This window comes from Acanthisitta chloris, unplaced genomic scaffold (genome assembly GCF_000695815.1).
Source record: "Acanthisitta chloris isolate BGI_N310 unplaced genomic scaffold, ASM69581v1 scaffold12934, whole genome shotgun sequence".
NCBI lineage: Eukaryota > Metazoa > Chordata > Aves > Passeriformes > Acanthisittidae > Acanthisitta > Acanthisitta chloris.
The window spans coordinates 45201-63821 of record NW_008671055.1 but is presented as its reverse complement, the minus strand read 5'-3'; the positions used below and the strand labels follow the sequence as shown (position 1 = coordinate 63821).

The 18621-nt window shown below is 40.5% G+C and overlaps 1 protein-coding gene across 1 annotated transcript in view; it reads right to left on the bottom strand.

The window, feature by feature from the left end:
* The window catches only part of ITFG1 (integrin alpha FG-GAP repeat containing 1), a gene marked incomplete at its 5' end in the record, with an annotated part of 63601 nt that overhangs the window by 2887 nt on the left and 42093 nt on the right, over window positions 1-18621 (bottom strand). Inside the window, 7 exons of the mRNA XM_009073953.1 lie at window positions 996-1113; window positions 2697-2779; window positions 3434-3558; window positions 12320-12398; window positions 13883-13926; window positions 17536-17644; window positions 18046-18196. Coding sequence (XP_009072201.1) covers window positions 996-1113; window positions 2697-2779; window positions 3434-3558; window positions 12320-12398; window positions 13883-13926; window positions 17536-17644; window positions 18046-18196 — 709 coding nt within the window. The remainder of the gene's footprint in view (window positions 1-995; window positions 1114-2696; window positions 2780-3433; window positions 3559-12319; window positions 12399-13882; window positions 13927-17535; window positions 17645-18045; window positions 18197-18621) is intronic.

The following is an 18621-nucleotide window of genomic DNA, read 5'->3' as shown; positions in this document are numbered from 1 at the left end:
GTTACACTGGAGACAGAATTAAGCCCAGGCAGTGCCCAGCCCTGGTACCAGTCAGCAGTGCTTTCCTGGGACAGCAGGACATGCTAATGACAGTCATCAGGAACTTTGTGTGTCTTACTCACAGCTTTGTTATTACTTGGAGGCTGTGTTTAACATTTTGAGGAGTGGAGAGTGACAGACAAACAACATGTGAATACGAAGCATGCGCAAATCCTATCTCAGTGTTTAACAAGGTCATTTTATTTCCACAAGCACCAAGTAACAAACAGTTCTCCCATGTCAAAACGTGCAGTAATTTTATTTGACAGCTAAGATTATGGTTTGGGTATGGAGTAACATTTATTGGCAATCCTGCCAGTTGGATATGATTGTGAACTGAGTATAGTTAAGAAAAATGGGAATGCATTTCTTTTGTGACATGAAAGGCCCTTTCAAAATGCTTCTTCAAATCAATGGAATTCTGTACACTGCATGTATAATTCAGACCCACAGAGCAAAGCAGCCAATATGCACGTGATTGACTCCCTATACATTCTTGAATGCTAATGTCAGTGCAATCAGCAAAGATAGATATGGGGAAAAAAAAAGGCATTTTCCTTATTTTTAGACTACCAGCAGAACTCAAGATAAGTAAACTGAGTTTATGTTCCATTTTCCAAAGCAGTTCTCCTTAAAGCTGCAAAATGGAAAGCTTAGCTATGAAACAAAGACGTCTCATTTAAGTTGGAATTAACAGCTTAATGGAAAAAGCTTATCCATGTTGCTCTTCATTTCCCTTTTTAGGTGTCTTAGAGCTTAAATTAAAACAATGCCAATTCTTAAACTCGTGGTAAATACTGACTTAATGATAAATACCTTTTGGGAATTAATGCAGTGTCTATCAGAAATTATCCTGTAGGACAACAGAGAAACAACCCCCACCCTTGATGTACAGGACTGTAAGATATTAAGAGGTGTTTAATGGTATAGAAAATATTCCAGTTCATTAGGCTTACCTTTTCTTGCCAGTGTAATACGCCAATTATTGCCAGGATGAAAACACAGACACCAATTAAGGCTATAGCTGTCAGCAGGACAATGTTACTTGGGGTCAGATAGAGCTTGGCACTCCAGCTGCACAAAACAAGGAAATCCAAGGAAACATTAATACCCTTCATTAAGAAGCAGAAAACAGATTTAACTCACAAAAATGCAGAGAAGCTGCTAGGGTAAGGCAGGTAACAACTTGGTCTCCAGAAACGTGCAGCTCTGCTTAGAGGCTGAAGCTAAATGGTGTTTGCTTGGAAATATAAGCCTTAATATACTGATATTCAAGTCACACCAAGTCTAAATGCACTTTCTGTTTAACTTTTTGGGAATGCTATGGATATCCTCAGGGACTGAGTTTTTCCTAATTAGGAGATTTATCTCCTGCCCCTGCCTAGGACCAAGTAAAATGCATAAGAAATCCTTCCACAAAAATGCCTGGGGCTTGGGGACAGGCAGAAGCAGAGGGAAATAAGCCTTAAGATAGTTTCCTCTACATGAGAAGCTCCTCTTGGACAGGCTCATGGGTCCAACTCTCTCAGTCTGAAGTTCACCCAGGGACAGCTGCAGTTGCAGGCAACATAACCAGTGGATTATGGCAGCACAATGCAGGAGAGCAACAAAATTCAGCACTTTAGGGGCTTCTGGAAGACATCCCTCAAATGCTGTGGGGTCCTGAGCCCAGAGAACACCCTTTGTGTGCTACAGAATTCCCATCACAGGAAAGCTGTCAGCAGCAGGCTCTGTGCCAAGGCACCACTGAGGCCTCTCAGGAAATCACACATCTATGTCAAAAAGAAAGATTAAGAAGTGTTTATTATGAAATCTGATTTCTTCTGGGGATTCTCTGCTATTCTACAGCGTTCATCAATTCACTTTATAGGAAAGCAAGAGTAGTCTAAGGATAAGATGACAGAAATTGTTTTGCATAACAAATACCTCAAGAATATAAGTAAATTTTCATCTGGCAGATGTGATTTCTGTGGTTGTTAATTAGCAACTCAAACAGCACATCAGTTCTCTGTGGTTATTTGTCCTATAGTAAAATTAACTGCTGAAACTGATGTCAGAATCATTTCTGCATGATAAACACGACTGACCTCACTGGTAGATCAAGCGGCAAAAAGCAGCTGCAATAGTTGACTAATGTTTTCTCTAATAGCACAGAGAGAAACAGGCTCTCTTTCTGGGATAAACATTCTAATTGCAAAGTGAACTCTGTGTCCAAGCTCTTGTGTAACCAACCCTTACTTCAAGAAAAACATTCCTACCTGTAGCCACAGATCCTGCACTCAGGAGGGCTGAGCCAAAGCTTTTCTGTGCAACTTGGACAGAAATTGCAGGTTTGGTGGGACAGAAGTGTTTGCTTCAACCAGCACCACACTTGCAATTTGTCAGTAAGGATGTTGGTAAATCTGGCAAATGTGTTATTATTTACAGGAGTTGAGCTGGTAATAGGCTGTGATTGTTCATGGGCACCACCTCAGAGCCTGTGTGAACAGCTGAGAAGTTCTGCTCAGGCACAGAGGCAGCTCAGAACTGACCTCCTGCTGTTGTTCTTCCATTTGCTCTCTATACCAGGAACTATTTTTAAACCTGCACAGAAATGCCTAATTTATGCTGTGTACTAATGTACTTCTGTGGAGTGCAAATCAAAATGATAAACTTACCTTCGAGGAACGTTATGAGGGTAAGGAATGACTATCAGCTGGGAGTTGGGTATGATAGCTGTCCACTCTTGTTTCCTTATGGACTGAAAGAAAAACAAAGGCTATGTCAATTCCTAACAACACAACATGGCTGGAAGGAAAGAAATTCTCTGTTGAAACATACAAAAGGAAAAACAACAAACCAGTTGTTTTCTTTTTCATTTTAAATATAGGTGATTAATCCCTTACCTTTTTCTTCTGAAAGCTCCAAATTGATTTAAAAAAAACAACCCCAGAAGTTAAAAGCTAAACAACTGTTGCTGACATGAAACACAGCAATCTGCTTAAAAAGTACAAAGCAACTACATCATAGGGAGAGAAGAAAAGAACACACTCTACAAAGGAGGCAGGCAAAGCAATTATCCAACCCAAAACTTGGCCAATTCCAGTACCTCACTTTTTCAGGTGGTACCATCAGATCTTTACAGACTGCAAATGGGGAAGAGCCTACTTTTGTGTTTCATCTGAAGATTAGAGAATCACAGTGATCTGCACCTCCCATCACACTGATCAGTTTTATCAGAAAGGTTAGGTGAGTTCCAGGCTGGCCAGAGGTAAAGCCTTAGAGCTCGGACCACAACAGCAGCATATCCTTTCTTCAGAAAACGAAAAGCATCCCCAGCAGTATTTCCACCCCAGCTGCATGAGGACAGGTAACACCATACATATTGGGGTGACAGCCTTAAAGCTGAACTGACCTTCTCTCCTAGAGGCCGAGGAATGCCCACATAGAGGTGGTCGAGGAAGTTGGCGCTGCGTCCCAGGCCCAGCACGTTGTATGGCAACTGCAGAGCGTAATGTGCCGACTGGCTCAGCTGGCCAGCTGAAACCAAAGCAGAGACACAGCCCCAGGAGGTATTTTAGGGGAAAAAACCCCAAACAACCAACCCCCAAACTACCACGTTGCTGCACAAATGCTTATTTCACAGTGATAAAAATGTTTGGAACATTGAACCAAACACGTGCTCATGTAATGCTTACAGGCTCTAGCCCAGATTTCCAACCACACATAGGCTCTCATACAACAGCTGAAATGCTTTCAACTTGTAGATGAGGCAATTCTTGGAGCACCATTTCTCTGTTAAACTGAATCTCCATTATTTGTGCAAGTTGAGATGAAACCAACTCTCCACATTTACTTTGACACGATCACTGTTTAGCCTTTTGCCCCACTGATTTACAAGATCAGCCCCAACACATGCAGGTTGATTTTCATTCTTGTAAGTGTTAAGCAGTAATTACTACTGCATCACACAATTAGCCAAGTGAACAAATTTTCAAATAATAAATTGATTTAATGAAAACAGGATTACAGTGGTTGTGTGTCAGGCCCTAGTGAGAGCTTGAAATGCTAAATGATTGAAGGAGGAACAGTAGGGGAAAAATCAGGTTCTTGTTTTCCTGAGAAGGCAGTGGGGAAACAGACAAGTGCTGCAGCTACCAACAATTCACTGACAGATTATGCCTGAAACTGGAAATAAGTTAAGCAACAAAACACAACAGAATATGAATTAGAGAATGAGAATTCACATTTTGTAGTGAATTTTCAGCCAAATCCTTTTCCCCTCTCCACACTTTCACCCAAGGCTGGATTTTGCTTCAGACCACCAGTTGTTGGCCAGGATAGTGCACTGCATCTTGCACAGCTGTGGTGAACAGAGGGGCAGGAGAAACTCCCTCCCTTCCACCACCAGCACTGCTTGGCAAAGCCAAATATCCCTCAAGAAGAACCAAACCCAAACCCCATTCCTGGCTCCTGGCCACCCTGGGAAGTGTCAGCATGCATCTGCCACACCAAGGGACCACCAGGGTAAGACACCTACTCCCAGAGGCAGCTCTTGTACCCTCTGCTGTGGAACAAACTCCTTCCTGCCTAGGAGGATGGTAATTCTGAAGCACCATGGTTACTGGTCAGCACCATGATTACTTCAGGCTTCCAAGGAAGCAGTTTGCCATATGCTGCCAGGCATGTTTTGAAACAGGCCTGTGTAATCAGGAGGTAAATATTCTGTATTATTGTACTTTTAGAGCTATAATGATTTCATTTTTAAAAGCAAGATAAATGTCAAATAAATACAGATCTCCAGTCAGCTTTTCATTAAGCTAAAATGCTGTTGGAGAAAGGAATAGTAACAATCTTCCTAAGGATTATAAATGTCAAATAAATACAGATCTCCAGTCAGCTTTTCATTAAGCTAAAATGCTGTTGGAGAAAGGAATAGTAACAATCTTCCTAAGGGTTATACATAGCTTAGGTTTCCTTTTCCCCCACGCAGAACCATGTAATGAGCAAGCAGACATGGAAATATTGAAACTGCCTTTGTACTCTCAGCCCTCTGCAGTGAGGGCAGGGGCTGCTGTGTACAGTGCTGGCTGAATTTCTCACTGTCCAAGAGGTTTTCCTCCTCAGGAATGGGGATTTTTCCAGTAAGTCGAGATAACCATATAGGCCTTGAGTCCTGAGCCTGTCCCCACTTGGTCACTGACTTCCCTGACATGATCTTGGCTACATTGCTAAGTCTCTCAGTGTCAATTTCCAGAACTAAAACATGAGGAATTCTCAAATTAGAGTAAGTACCATGTACCCGAGAGCTCTGGTTACCAACATAAAAGCAGCAAGGAGCAAAGGTGGCTTAATTGAATTTGCCTCAGTTATAAACACAAACAAACAAGGTATGTGTCACTTGATCACACTGTAATATAATAGAGAATTTTCTTTTTTCAATGTGTTTCACTAATGCTGAAGGACTTTTCCCAAAAGAACACTGAAAAGCTTTGAGAATTACTTCTGAGTGAAATATTTAGAATTACGAGAAGACCAGGATCTTGCTTTTTTCTTTCATCATATGAATGAAATGAATGTCAACTAAATTAAAGGAAATAGAAGAAAATGCCACAGACTGTGTGCAGTGAGCCTTGAAGAGGTTAGAGAGTCAGGTACTGCAGCCAGAATTCTGAAAAGCACTGAGTAATTTCATGGCTACTAACACTGGTTCTTATGCCTACGAAGATAAGGATAATGAAATCTGATGCTTCAGGATGCAAATAGATCATTTGCAAAGGTCAGAAGGGAATGTTTTCTTGTACACAGCAGGCAGAAAATGTGCACATACCTATTTTTTGTTTGCCTTTAACATGGAGCAGGATGATAGCACATAGAAGGTTCTAGTTTGCATTAAAGCTGACTAAGCATAGGAGATCTCAGACTATTTCTTGCTTTACTCCCCCTATATCCATGGCAAATTCTGTTTGATGGCTACTGAAATGTTCCACTTAGAATTGCAACCAAGCAATTAAGAATGACAACTGCTCATCTGAGAAGCACACAAGTCCTGAACCAAGAAATTCCAGAAATAACATGGAAAAGGGGATTCAAGGTGCACAACTGTGACCCTGACACCCCTGATACTTCTGACAGCTCAAACTCCAAACCTGGCACGTGTGAGGGTGTGCATTTTAATGAAAAATCTCTCTCTAAAATTCCAGAAGTAAAACTAGAAACTCCTTAAAACCCCTCAAACAGTAAGATCATCATATTGCTGATATTCCAACCACATGCACAAGGGAAAGTTGTATCATCTGCACTGCCCAAATATCTGAGGCTTGTTATTATTACATGCAGCATTACAAGTTCAAATTAGTTTACTAACCAAAAGAGAGTTATACAGAAAAACATACTAGCAGGGTATTCCCACCTTCAGCAACCAGCAAATCCCTCCTGATCAAATGCAGCTATTCAATTATGAAATTATTCCAGCCTGTTCCATGAATACACTCTGCTTTCTATATAGTGCAGCTCTACACAATGAGCCCTGCAGTGTCAAATGGCCATTGAAAATAAGCTTATTTTGCTTTTGTCTAGTACATATTGCAATGTTTATGTTTAAATTCATGACTATAATAGCTGCTAGACATTTGTGTTCACCTCACAATTCAATTTAGTTAAACAGCACGAGAACTCAATGCAACGACAGGGAAGAGTAAGCAGATTTCAAAAAACCAGAAGGGCAGGACTTAACAGCATGTGAAAGGTCATTCTGCCATGGGAGGTTTGAAGCAAAACAAAGCAAAACCAGCAAAATGAAAGAGCTCTGAAAGGAGAGCAGCAGAGGCCACCGGCCCAAACAGTTTCAGCCACTCAGATGCTTAAACAAATCATGACTTGATCTATATGAGCCATTCCATGAACTCCATTCCATCACCTTATGCCTACACATGGGACCTCTGAGTAAACCTGAAGCATTTATTGTTCTGTTGTTCCTGGCCCTCAGGAGGAAGATGTTGGGTACACACAAGCTGCAATTATGACCCTATTTAGTTCAAGCTCTATCAGCATGTTGTTAGCCCAAGAGAGAAAGTGAAGATAGCACAGGCTGAAACAGGAGATCTTCTCCCAGTCAGAGCCCATCAAAGCCTAGAAATGCAGATGCAGAGCTGAAAATCCTGGCTGACACCCACACTGAACTGTGGGACCTCCTCAAAAATACCAACTGCAAATGGGGAGTGGAGAGGCAGAACACAGGCAAAGGGTCTGAAAGCATCAGTTTGAGTTTGTGTACCTCTCCCAGACTCACACCTGGACCCAACCTGATCTCAGGCATCAAATTCCTTACAAATCTGAAGTTGCTGGAGCTGATTTTCCTCTCCAAGAGAGAAGGTCTGTGGCAATATTAACCAGAGAAGGGCCAAAACCCCTCCATTCCAATGCTCCTGTTGGCACTTGTTACTCTGTGCCACTAATTTAACAGCACTTCTCCTTGTGAGATTACAAGTGAATCGAGAGCACTGTGGAAGTCAAAGCACAGAATACACACTAATTATTATTCTGCTATCTTTTAACAACATGCTGGAATGTTAATAGGAGGGAGAACAATTCTAACAATGTTTTTAAAAAAACCCCTCATAATTATGCAAATTTCCTGTCGTTAAGGCTTGGCAGATCAAAGAACCTTAAAATGAATTCGATAAGGACAACCATATGGGCCTTTTTATTTTACTCTTTGCACGAATATTGCCTACATGAAAGTCACTGTAACTCACAGCTCAAGTCCTGCAGAATGTAGGAGATCAGAGGCAGAATGGGGGACACAGCTCTGAGGACTCTGACACTGGGGGGAGAACCTCAGGTGGCTGTGACTGGTGTCAGTGGGGCAACCAAGAACTGTTCCCCTGTTGGGAACAGCTCTAAAGCCAATAAATTGCACCACCTGACTTGGGGACACACAAACACACACAAAAAAAAAAGGAATAACGAGTTTTGTTTTCATTAGAAAATGAACTATGTTGCTATGTTACTTCTTGGGAAAGGGATTAATTATTTTATATATTTGCTTATCTTGTTATTTCTTTCAGGTCATTAAAAGCTTCAGAGATGGATCATTCCATAATATTATATAAGGAATGCAAATAAGTTGATGAAAATTAGTTTTAAAATAGGATATTGATGCCAGAACTTTAACAGCTCAATGAGGGAAAGATGTTTTGTAGGTTTATATGTGGCCCAAAAATGCCATGTGGGTTTGGTACTGCCTACCAGTACACATAAAAAGTGTTGCTTGATGCATTTCTTGATAGTTGGATGGAATAGGATTCTGGTGTAATGGGCTGTTTTTCAAGGTAACAACCTGTAGGCCAGTAATTCCAGTTAGAACATTTACTGAACTTTACAAATAACACTTGCAAAACAAGAAAGTCTAAGTACAAACCTAATGTAATATCTTCAGAAAAATGTGACTTTGGGAAGTTCTTGCAGGAATTCTACAGACTCAAAAAAAACTATTAACTTATTAGAGCTGAGAAACTGATCAAAGAGAGCATTAGAGAATCCCCTGCAGCAACACTGCCAGGGTCATAAATGCACTTGGAATTCATTACTGCTATTTCAGAACGTCAAAACAGAAAAGGAAATTCATCATGTCTGGACTCCATTAAGTTTTTATTCTTGTAAATATGTTAGCAGTGAAGGTAATATTGCAGTATGAAATCATATTTGATAGCTCTGAGAGTAAATTGTAAAAACATTGCATTTCTAAAAGCACTGCCCTCCCTTAAAAACCCAAACAAACAGCAAAGCCACAGCCAGCCAACCTCAGGAAACCCCAAAGATAATGTTAGAGAAAAAAATGTACTCGTTTGTATTCTTGAAGGAGAGAACCAGAGAAAAAAAATTTAAGAAAATGATACATAAAATAGGTCCAAAAGTTAAGCTATATAAGGACTTTTTAAGCTATGTGCATTGTTCTGTGACATAGAGAAAGAAAAATATGTTTTGCCATTGGGTTATTCTCTAAACTTGCCTAAGGATGAAGTACCAGAGGGTCAAACATACACAAAGCAAACCCACCTAAGCTTGTACTTCCTCAAAGGGTTTAGCATGAGTTTGCACTGTTGTAAATTAACCTTTCAGTAGGTATTGTGCACTCAGGAGTCCCACAAATCCATTATTCTATCAGCTCCTGGTTGAAAGTACATCAAGTTGCACAAACACTATTTTAAAAAGCAGCATGGATCCTGCAGAAATGCCACACTTCAGTCTGGCTTCACTTACATCACATTTCACTCTGAGGTTGTGTTAATTACAGATACGAAGCAAGAATTAAAAGCTTCTCTGACTACATCAACAATGAATTTAACTGAGTATAATTAGACCTAAGCAAATGTTGTGTTGGGTTTTTTTGATTTATAGACATTTTATAGCACTTCCCTAACGAAGAACAAAAAAAAAGGGCAGTTTGATGGTTTTACTAATGTGTTTCTTAGGCAAAAATGTCTTTTTTGTTACTTTAGGCAAACAGAGTTACTCATCAGCACTGCTGAGTCTTTGATAATGAGTGTGATTCACAAGTCACAGGGCCAAAGGCACCAGGAAGCTGTGCTGTCATTACCTTAGCTTATGTTCACAGGGGTGCACCAAATTCTGGCAGGCTGCAGTGAGCCTGGAGGAACAAACACACTGCACTCCTTCAAACCCACCCAGTGAATGCTCTCAGCCACCTTCTAGTGCCAGCCTGCAAAGAAAGTTTGTAGGGAGGAATTCATAGGAGTTTGAAGTAACTCTGCCAGCAGCTTTATCAGTTGGTCCATTTTCCAAGGTAGTCCCAAAATCCTAGAGGGACACTGCAAATATAGTTACAGCACAGAGAAGATTAGTGACCTCCAATCCTTATTTCAGAAGTTTGTGGAAGTCTTTTCACTCTTTACTAAGACATTCAGTGCATTCCAAACTGTTCCTACTTTAGTTGTTTTAAAAAACAAGGACTCAAATGTCTTTCAAAAAAGGAATAGGCACAACAAAATGGTTTGTACTCAACAGTGCAGGTCTTAGCAGTGTCCTATCAGAAATTATGCTCTGCAGCCAATGCACAACATGGTAGCAAAAAGAGGGGAAAGCCCAAGATAACCAGACAGTGAGAACAGAAGAGGAAAGGCTGAACAGTGTAGGTTCAAGGACTATGGATAATACAGTAGCAATCTCTAGAAACCTGTTCTGAGGCAAAATGCCATAAAAATGGGGTAGAAGCTGTGAAACCAGGGATGTCTGAATAGGAATCCTGCAGCAGCTTTAGCCTTATCCTCTGTTCCCTCAGACACAGCACTGAGCTTTGTCCTGCCACACTCCTGTGTCCCTGCTTGGACAGGAGCATTGCAGGCTGTGGCTAACTGTGCTGCCCCATGCTGACCATATGGCCAGCCCAGGGACAGCACCACACCAACAAACTGCTCATCTCACACTCAGGTCTTCTCCTCATGTGCTAGTTTGTGTCCTGTCTGGCTGACTTCTAGAGAACTGGGAGGGTTTTATTTGAGGCACATGCTCCAGCTGAATTGGCCTGAGTCAGCCAGTGGATTCAGTTTATCAGAGACCAGAAACAACCACAAAGAGAGCAAACTCTGCCATCCACAGGAACTGAAGCTTTTGAGGGATAAGGAGAGAGATCCTCTGCAGACCTTTACCAGTTTGTTCTAATCTAGTTAACAAGACAGGCTGTACTGTGACTTGGCTCTGACAAAGCCTGCAAAGCTTCATCCTGGAAATTGGCACTAAGGAGCTGTGCCAGGCGTTCCCAGCCCGAGGGCACGGGGCAGAGTCTAACTGCAGTGTAACTAAACATCTCTGGACTCCTCCTGGCTTCTTAGTGTCTCCAATTAAACATGTAAGCTTTTTCAAATGCAGCTTATGAGAAAACCTCCAGAGCAGCCAAGCTGAGGGGACAACTGGCAGGAAATTAGTTTGTTAAAATCAACCTGTGCAACAATCAGAAAAAATACTCTGTGTTTTCACTTGTTAGCATTAACTACTAGTTTGATTAAAATGTAGGCTAATACTTTCAAGCTTTCAAACCCATATTTAAGCATGTACAAATACAGAGGTGCTACAGAATATCAGGATATGTTTGTGCAGCTGTCTGGTTTGTATGTCAGGACAGCACCTTTCTCTTTGCTTTTTCTAGGGTGGCATTAACACTCCTGAGCACACTGATCAAGGGGAGAGCATTACCATTGATTTAGGACCTTAACATGTCAGCATTTCCCCCCTACATGATTGCTGCTGTTTGAATTAGTGTTCCACAGAACAGACTTCCCAGTGAGCTGCTGGAACCTTTAAATCCAGGTTTAATTTGCAGTGAGCCCAGAGTGACAGATGCAGGCGACAGGGGAAGGAGTCAGTGCACCACTTACAGACCTGCACACTCTGATCATGTTTCAGCTTGGGAGTTTGGGATTTTTTTACCCAAGCAAGAAGTGAGTCCATTATAGTCCTAAGATCAACAGTCATGAGTTAGACTCACAGACCACTCAGTCACCTGTTTTCTAGGAGTCACTAAGACATACTTAGGAAGGCAAAACCAACCTAAGGATATTCTAGCATCAGGCACTGCTTGGACCATGGCCCAATGGGTAATTCTCTCTTTGCCTACTTTGATTTTGACTCATGCAAACTGTGGCATCTGCCTCATCCCAGGTGACTAAACCACTAGTAAAGCCACAAGTTGCACAAATCAATCCTTTCCATTTACTTTGACCCTGTTACCTATGATTCTTTGATACCTTCTAGTAGCTGCATTGCCTGAAGGGATGCAGCCATTCCCTCTCTGGGTTCCTCAGGCTACTCCTGATTTTATTTTGTTAGCCTCCCAGGTGTAGTGAACAACTCCAGACAAACACATCCTGTGCTTACTGAATATAATCCTGATCCTTCTTCCTATGACTAATATGATTCCATTTAGGTATTTCAAGGCCACTGTTGTTTCTTAATACATTATTGCTTAGCAACTAATAGAAAGAGTAAATCAGTAGAAGCTTGTGCCATTTCACAAACTAATGATACTGTACCCAATGTTTGTCCAGACTGGGCAAGATGCAGTCAACTGTTCAAACCCAACTGGCAGAAAAAGAGGAAAACCAGTGCAGTTAGAAGGGCTTATAACAAAAATGCAATAAGTAAAGGAAGACATTGCAAACTGAGGACAAAAAACCCATTCCCATTGCACTCTGTTAACTTTCTGACTCTTTAGGTTCTTGAGAAGAATATTACAGAGATGTGTATATAAGTCATGTGTACTCCCATGATGAGATTATCTTACCTGACCCATTTTTCAGGTACCCATTTGCATCTACAGTGGTGTACATGATGTAAGGACCAGGCTGGTTAACTCCAAAGGGCTACAAGGGGAGGAAACAAGAAAAAGTCAAGTCACACTTTAGGAACAGACAAAGCTACAGTAAGTAAACAGTAAACTGAAGAAAAGTGTTTCTACATTGATTTTTTTAATATATTGCAATTTCAACATCTCAGAAATGTTTTGGTCATAGTATTATGTGAAAATTCATTTTCAAAATAAGGGTAATCAGTTGGCTAAGTAACATTTTTCTCATGAGGAAAACAACACTATTCAGTCCTCTGGCAAAAGGTTTAATGTTCCCTTGAAGCTACAAGTGAAATAAACCCCCCTGAAAATTCAAAGAAGTAACTGCATGTTGTGAAAAAGCAGAACTCATTTGATACTGTCTGAGAGAACTGCACTATCTTGATGGTGTTTCTGAAGTGAAAAATACGACACAAATTCCTATATTTTTATCACTATTTAGCAGGGTCTCATTTAATTCATCAAAGTCAAGGAAGAGTTACTTGGGGAGTACTGGTATCTATTTTAAGCAAATTCTCTTGAGGGAGAAAATGTACTTAAACATCAAAGTACAGTCATGGGGGAAAAATAAATAAATAAATAAAAAAATCAATCCAAGAGAATTGTGTGTTACTGAGTGATGAACCATAACAAATGTACCTAAGTGAGAAGGGGCAGGGGACAATTACCTGCTGTGGTGGGGGAGGGAGAGGATGGGACATCTGTAAAACAGATTTTTAAATGAAGTTTTCCTTTTTTTTTAGTGCTGAATTCAAGCTGATAGTAGAGCAACAAACCCTGTAAAGATCTCTCACATAAGTTACAGAAAGAACACTAAAAGAAGAGATGACACATTTCATGCTATGCTTCAAAAAAGAATAAGTTCTGAACCATAAGAATAAGTGATAATGATGACACATGAGATCAAAGCCTGAAAATAACAACTGATTAGAATGAGGAGTAAGGAGGCCACAAAGTTGATGTTACTGCAGGTCTGTGAGAGATGAGGAAATCAGGTAAAATTTCATTTTTTTTGGTGTCAAATAGCTGTATTCTGGTATAATATACTTTGTTACTTTCTGACAGAACCTTTATTACAGTGGAGGTAATAGTGTTTCAGTGATCTTGATAACATTCAGTAACATTTGTTGTGAAGATTTGCTTTTTAAACCCTCTCTTTATTTTCATAATTAAGCTAATAATACTATCAAGCCTCATTATTTTATAACAGAAATAAAAGCCTTGCTCTTAAAATAGGCTTGAAGACAAAGCTGGTCCCATTTGAAGCTACTACTAGCTCTGATTCCTCTAAGTGCCTCTTCCAGGGCAACTTGTACTGTGAATATTGCTAAACAATTTGCTAACTGGAAGTCAGAACTGGACAGAAGCAGAACTTGGCCAGTCATGACTTGGATTGCACATTCCTCCAGTCAATAACTCCTTTAATATGTTGAGAGTTGTTAGTATAATTAGACTTCAGCTTCTTTGAAGCTAAAGAGTAATGCAAAGAGTTCCACTTACTGTTATTTTCCGAGGACAGTCCTTAGAGCAGAGGCCACTGAGAACTGCAAAGACAAGAAGGAGTTTGTAGTGTTCATGTTCACATGTTATCCTAGCAGCACTAGCTCTGAAACCTGGCAAAGGCTAGGAATAGTGTCAGGTATCCATTAAAACACAAAGGAAATAATGTCTTCTACATGACTCATGGTAATGCAGAACATTCCCTAATCTGTTTGAGGCATATTTCTTGGCAGACACTGATCAGCTGATTGCTGTGGTATCCAACCTCATTGTTAACCAGCTTCACTTAGGCAAATTTAAAATTCAAACATTTCTGAAGTAGTGGGCTGCACATTTTATTCATCAGCCTTCATTTCTAACCATTTAAAATCCTGGCAGAGATCCAGCTCTACTGTTCTAACTGATAAAAAGGTAAAGGCTTTTCCTTCCATACAAGGGATAAGTTTGGGAACTTGATTTAAATCAATTCACAGAAGCTGTAACAAAAATCCCATTACCTGTTTATTAATCCAAAAATACTATCAGCAGATGTGTATAATGCTCCTTAATACCTGAAGCCTGTGACAGTTGTTCAATTACTTGTTTAAAACTTACTAGTTTCACAAATCAGTTACATTCAATGTTAATCAGCTAAATGGCAAACAATGCAAGCCATCTGTTCCCTAACCTGGCACCCCAAGGCTTAGAACAAACAACAAAAACCACACACAGAATAATCTCAGGTGTCACTGATGCAAAACTTGGACTTCTCGTGGCAACAGTTTGGTTGAGCAGCAGGTCAAAAACGGCTGTGGGCAGGGAGAGGAGACACACCAAGGAGAAACATTACTGCTCCAGGAATTATGGGATCCCAAAGTGAGTGTGGCAGACAGGAATGAAGATCTGCACCAGATTTGAGGGCAGGTCATCCTAACCACCAGGAGGTTTTTAAAGCATTTTCCATCTCCTTTAAGGTTCCTTAGAGTTTAGGGTACAAAATGTTTGGGGCCAGTTAAAGAGCTGAAAAGTGCACGGAAGATGTTCACAGTCCAATGAGAAATCATTCCCTACAGGAGTCAGAAATGACACTGCTCTAGTGAAGGCATTTTTCTAATATTTTGTGGCTGAATATTAACAACTGTCAAGATTCCCAAATTATCATTCTTAGCTTGCGATTTCTAAATGTTGAAATTTGCAAATACAGTAAAATGTAGTATTTGATACAGCCCAAACCCCCCAAAATCTGGACAGGTAAGATGAATGTGTGGCAAAGCAGAATTTGAGGCCTGTATCTAAGTCCAAACAGACTATTAAAGCTTTTATCTGTTCCACATAGGTGTGTTTGCAAGTGGAAGCAGCTCTTCCCATTCTGATGCAAAAGGGCACACTGAAATTTGCTGTTCAGTTTCACTCCTGGAACAAATTACCTGAGCAAGTACATCTGACATCAGTTATAATGAGCAAAGCTGTTCTCATTGTCCACATGCCAAATAAGTGAACACAATGCATTTATTGAGACACTAACTCACACAAAGCACATTTTGTGGGAAACAGTCTCCCCTGTATCACAGTAAAAATATTTTTAGACACTCATTAATTCCCATTTCCTGTGGTTTATATGCAAAAATACTCACCTAAAAGGGTGCTAAAAAAAAGGCTTGCTCCACTTTTTAAGACAGATTTACACAGAGTGAATCAAAAACCATGGAGCAAATTACTCCTTGCTCCATTAAAACACCACACAATTATAATCCTGATATGGCTTTGTGAAGTGTAAGTTTTTTTCCAGAGGATTTTCTGCATGCATCTGTGAATTTTGCTACCCATACGTGGCATTGTTTAAAAGAAAACTTCCACCAACATGACAAATTATTGCATGCTAAGGAGAAAGCACTGAGTGCATCAGCCCCCAGCAGTAACTGCAGTCCTGTTTGTCTCAGGGGGTGCACAATGTGCTTTAGAAGGATTAGATGCATTTAAATAACATGGAGGCAAATACAGTTTTTGAAGGTGAACCTCTCGTTGTTCCTGTTGAGATTTGTCCTCACAGACTCTCGTACAGTCTCATTTTTCACTACTTCTCAAAAAAACCAAAAAAAATCAAGGCAGACAGACAATGAGCTCAAAGCTCAACACCTTTGCAGCTGCAGAACACGGCAGTGCATGCAATTAAAAAACCTAATTACTCTTAGTTACCAATATCATAACCTAACTCTAGGCTTTTAAAGCAAGTCTCATTAATTCCCACGCCCTGGCCACGGGCACTGCCTTTCTGTGCTTTTAAGGTTTTGGGCCACATGGTGCTTTTAGGCTGCAAACACCACACTGACTGACCCTCGGGACACATCACACAGTGTCAGCCCAAGATCCACCAGGCCAGGAGACACTGCAATGAAATCAGCCCATTCTGAACTAGATTCTGCACCACTTCCACATGGCAGAGAACTCCAGCAAAGCAGGCTGGATACAGCAGAGGTACAGCCAAAACCACACAGGTCCCTGCTGGAGGAAAACACCAGAACCACTCAAGGCCAGATGAAAGTAAGTGCCCTTGGCTGTTGGTTTTTGTCTAGGTTTCTGAGAACAGGCAAGATCAAAAGGCAGTCACTGTGGCCAAGCAAAGCACAGGCCTTCAACTCACTGCTGGCATCATTTCTTTGGGCCCCTTTCTGTCTCACTCTGGCACAACTATTTCTATGTGCAAACAGCATTGTATTTTTTCCTCATATTAGTGAATCACGAGCTCATCTGCCTCCAGATTTTAAACAGCATCACACAACTAAAATAATAACATTCATGCTGAGTGACAGAGAAGTGTGTATCTATCAGCATTTTTATAATGACAGCCCCATGTTCTGTGAGGAGGTAGGTGAAGGCACTGTACAGAATGGGCCTCGTATGTTCAGCCAGTCCAATCCTTACCCTCAGCACCAGTTAAATACACAACATAATTTCTTGATCTAGTTGTTAGGACCTCTAATGCTGCTAACTGCAGTTAGCTGTCATTTAGGAAATTATTCTTCCTATTTACCCTTTGGAGTCTGTCACTGTCTGTTATATCCTACACACAGCACTCGCCCTTGTTTCACATCACTGTGGACTGAAGACATGGATCTTCTTTAGGTTTCTCTTTTGGGCTGAATGACTTGGCTCCATGTGCCTTTTCCCTGCAGAACATACTTTTAAACACTAGATAATTGCTGTTTTCCCTTCAGAAGCCACCTTAGAAATGGGTGTTTAAAGACTTAGTATCTGTCTGTAGAATTTTGCTGGGATGCAGAAGGAAAGGTCCAGGACACTAAGGAAAGCTTTAGCTTAGTGAAGTTCTTGTAAAAAATACAGACTCAAGAGATGATGAACATTAATTAAAATGTTGTGGCCAATGCTGACATTAAAAACAGCTAAAGTGTTGAAAATAGTGATCAGAAATACTTTGGGTTTTAATGAGTAAATGAAAATTTTAAAAAAAACCCTTTGAAAAGAAACAAAATGTATCCCAGCTCAGATGCTGCAGTGAGAGGTTTCTGCAATCCCCACTGTTTTCTAGGCTGTGTTGTTTTCTTTTTGAAAATGATCATACACAGAACATTACCATAATATTTCCATACACAAAGCCCCAGATATTCATTCTTCTCAACATCCCATTTCGACTTGATTACACAGTGAAAACTTACCAATAACTTTAACAAAATAGGCATCTGCTTCAAAGTTGTTTTTTAATGTGTGGATAGCAAAGTCCTTGTTGGAGTAGCCTTTGCTTAGCACAATGATATCCAAGATTCCCTAGAAGAAAAAAACCCAAGATTAATTAGAATGCTTATTTGCTCTAGTTAACATCCAAATGTGGCAAACAAATTCTCTTAGAGACACAAACATCCTGTGCAGCAAAGCTTACACCTCTGCCACTAACTTTAATATCTTTCAAACATTATTAACGCAATCCTAATGAGTTTAGGGCAGAGTTCTGCAGCCACAGCTAACCAGGACAGTCCCTGTGCTGCACAGCCAGTGTTTCATAGAATAGGATTCAACCAGGTTGGAAGAGACCTCCAAGATCATCGAGTCCAACCCTACTGTGGTTATCAGACCATGGCACTAAGTGCCACATCCAGTCTCAGCTTGGGCAGAGCAGCACGTGGACAGGCACAGGGACACTCTTTGCTGGGGTTAAGGGCTGAACTTACATCTTCATAGATGTCAAAGAAGGTTGCCACCACTGCATCCTTGATCTGGTTCAGGTCCGAGAGCTCCCAGAACACCTTGAACATGCGCCGGACGCTCTTGCAGCTCACGTTATTGCACGGCACGTTCTCTAGTAAAAATGCTTGTTGATTGCTGTAAAACATATAAACCAACTGATTTGTGACAAGGTCTCAATAACAGAGAGTACAAAAATACTGTAATGAAATAATTTAGGTGTGCTGGAGTTAAATAGAATAAAACCAATGCTAGCAGCCACTGGAGACTGAGATCCACAAGCACTTCCGTGAACTTTACAGAGAGAATTACAATCATTATGTCACACCTGACTTAAAACTTAAAACATATAAACCAACTGATTTGTGACAAGGTCTCAATAACAGAGAGTACAAAAATACTGTAATGAAATAATTTAGGTGTGCTGGAGTTAAATAGAATAAAACCAATGCTAGCAGCCACTGGAGACTGAGATCCACAAGCACTTCCGTGAACTTTACAGAGAGAATTACAATCATTATGTCACACCTGACTTAAAACTATGAATACACTATGGGTCCAAA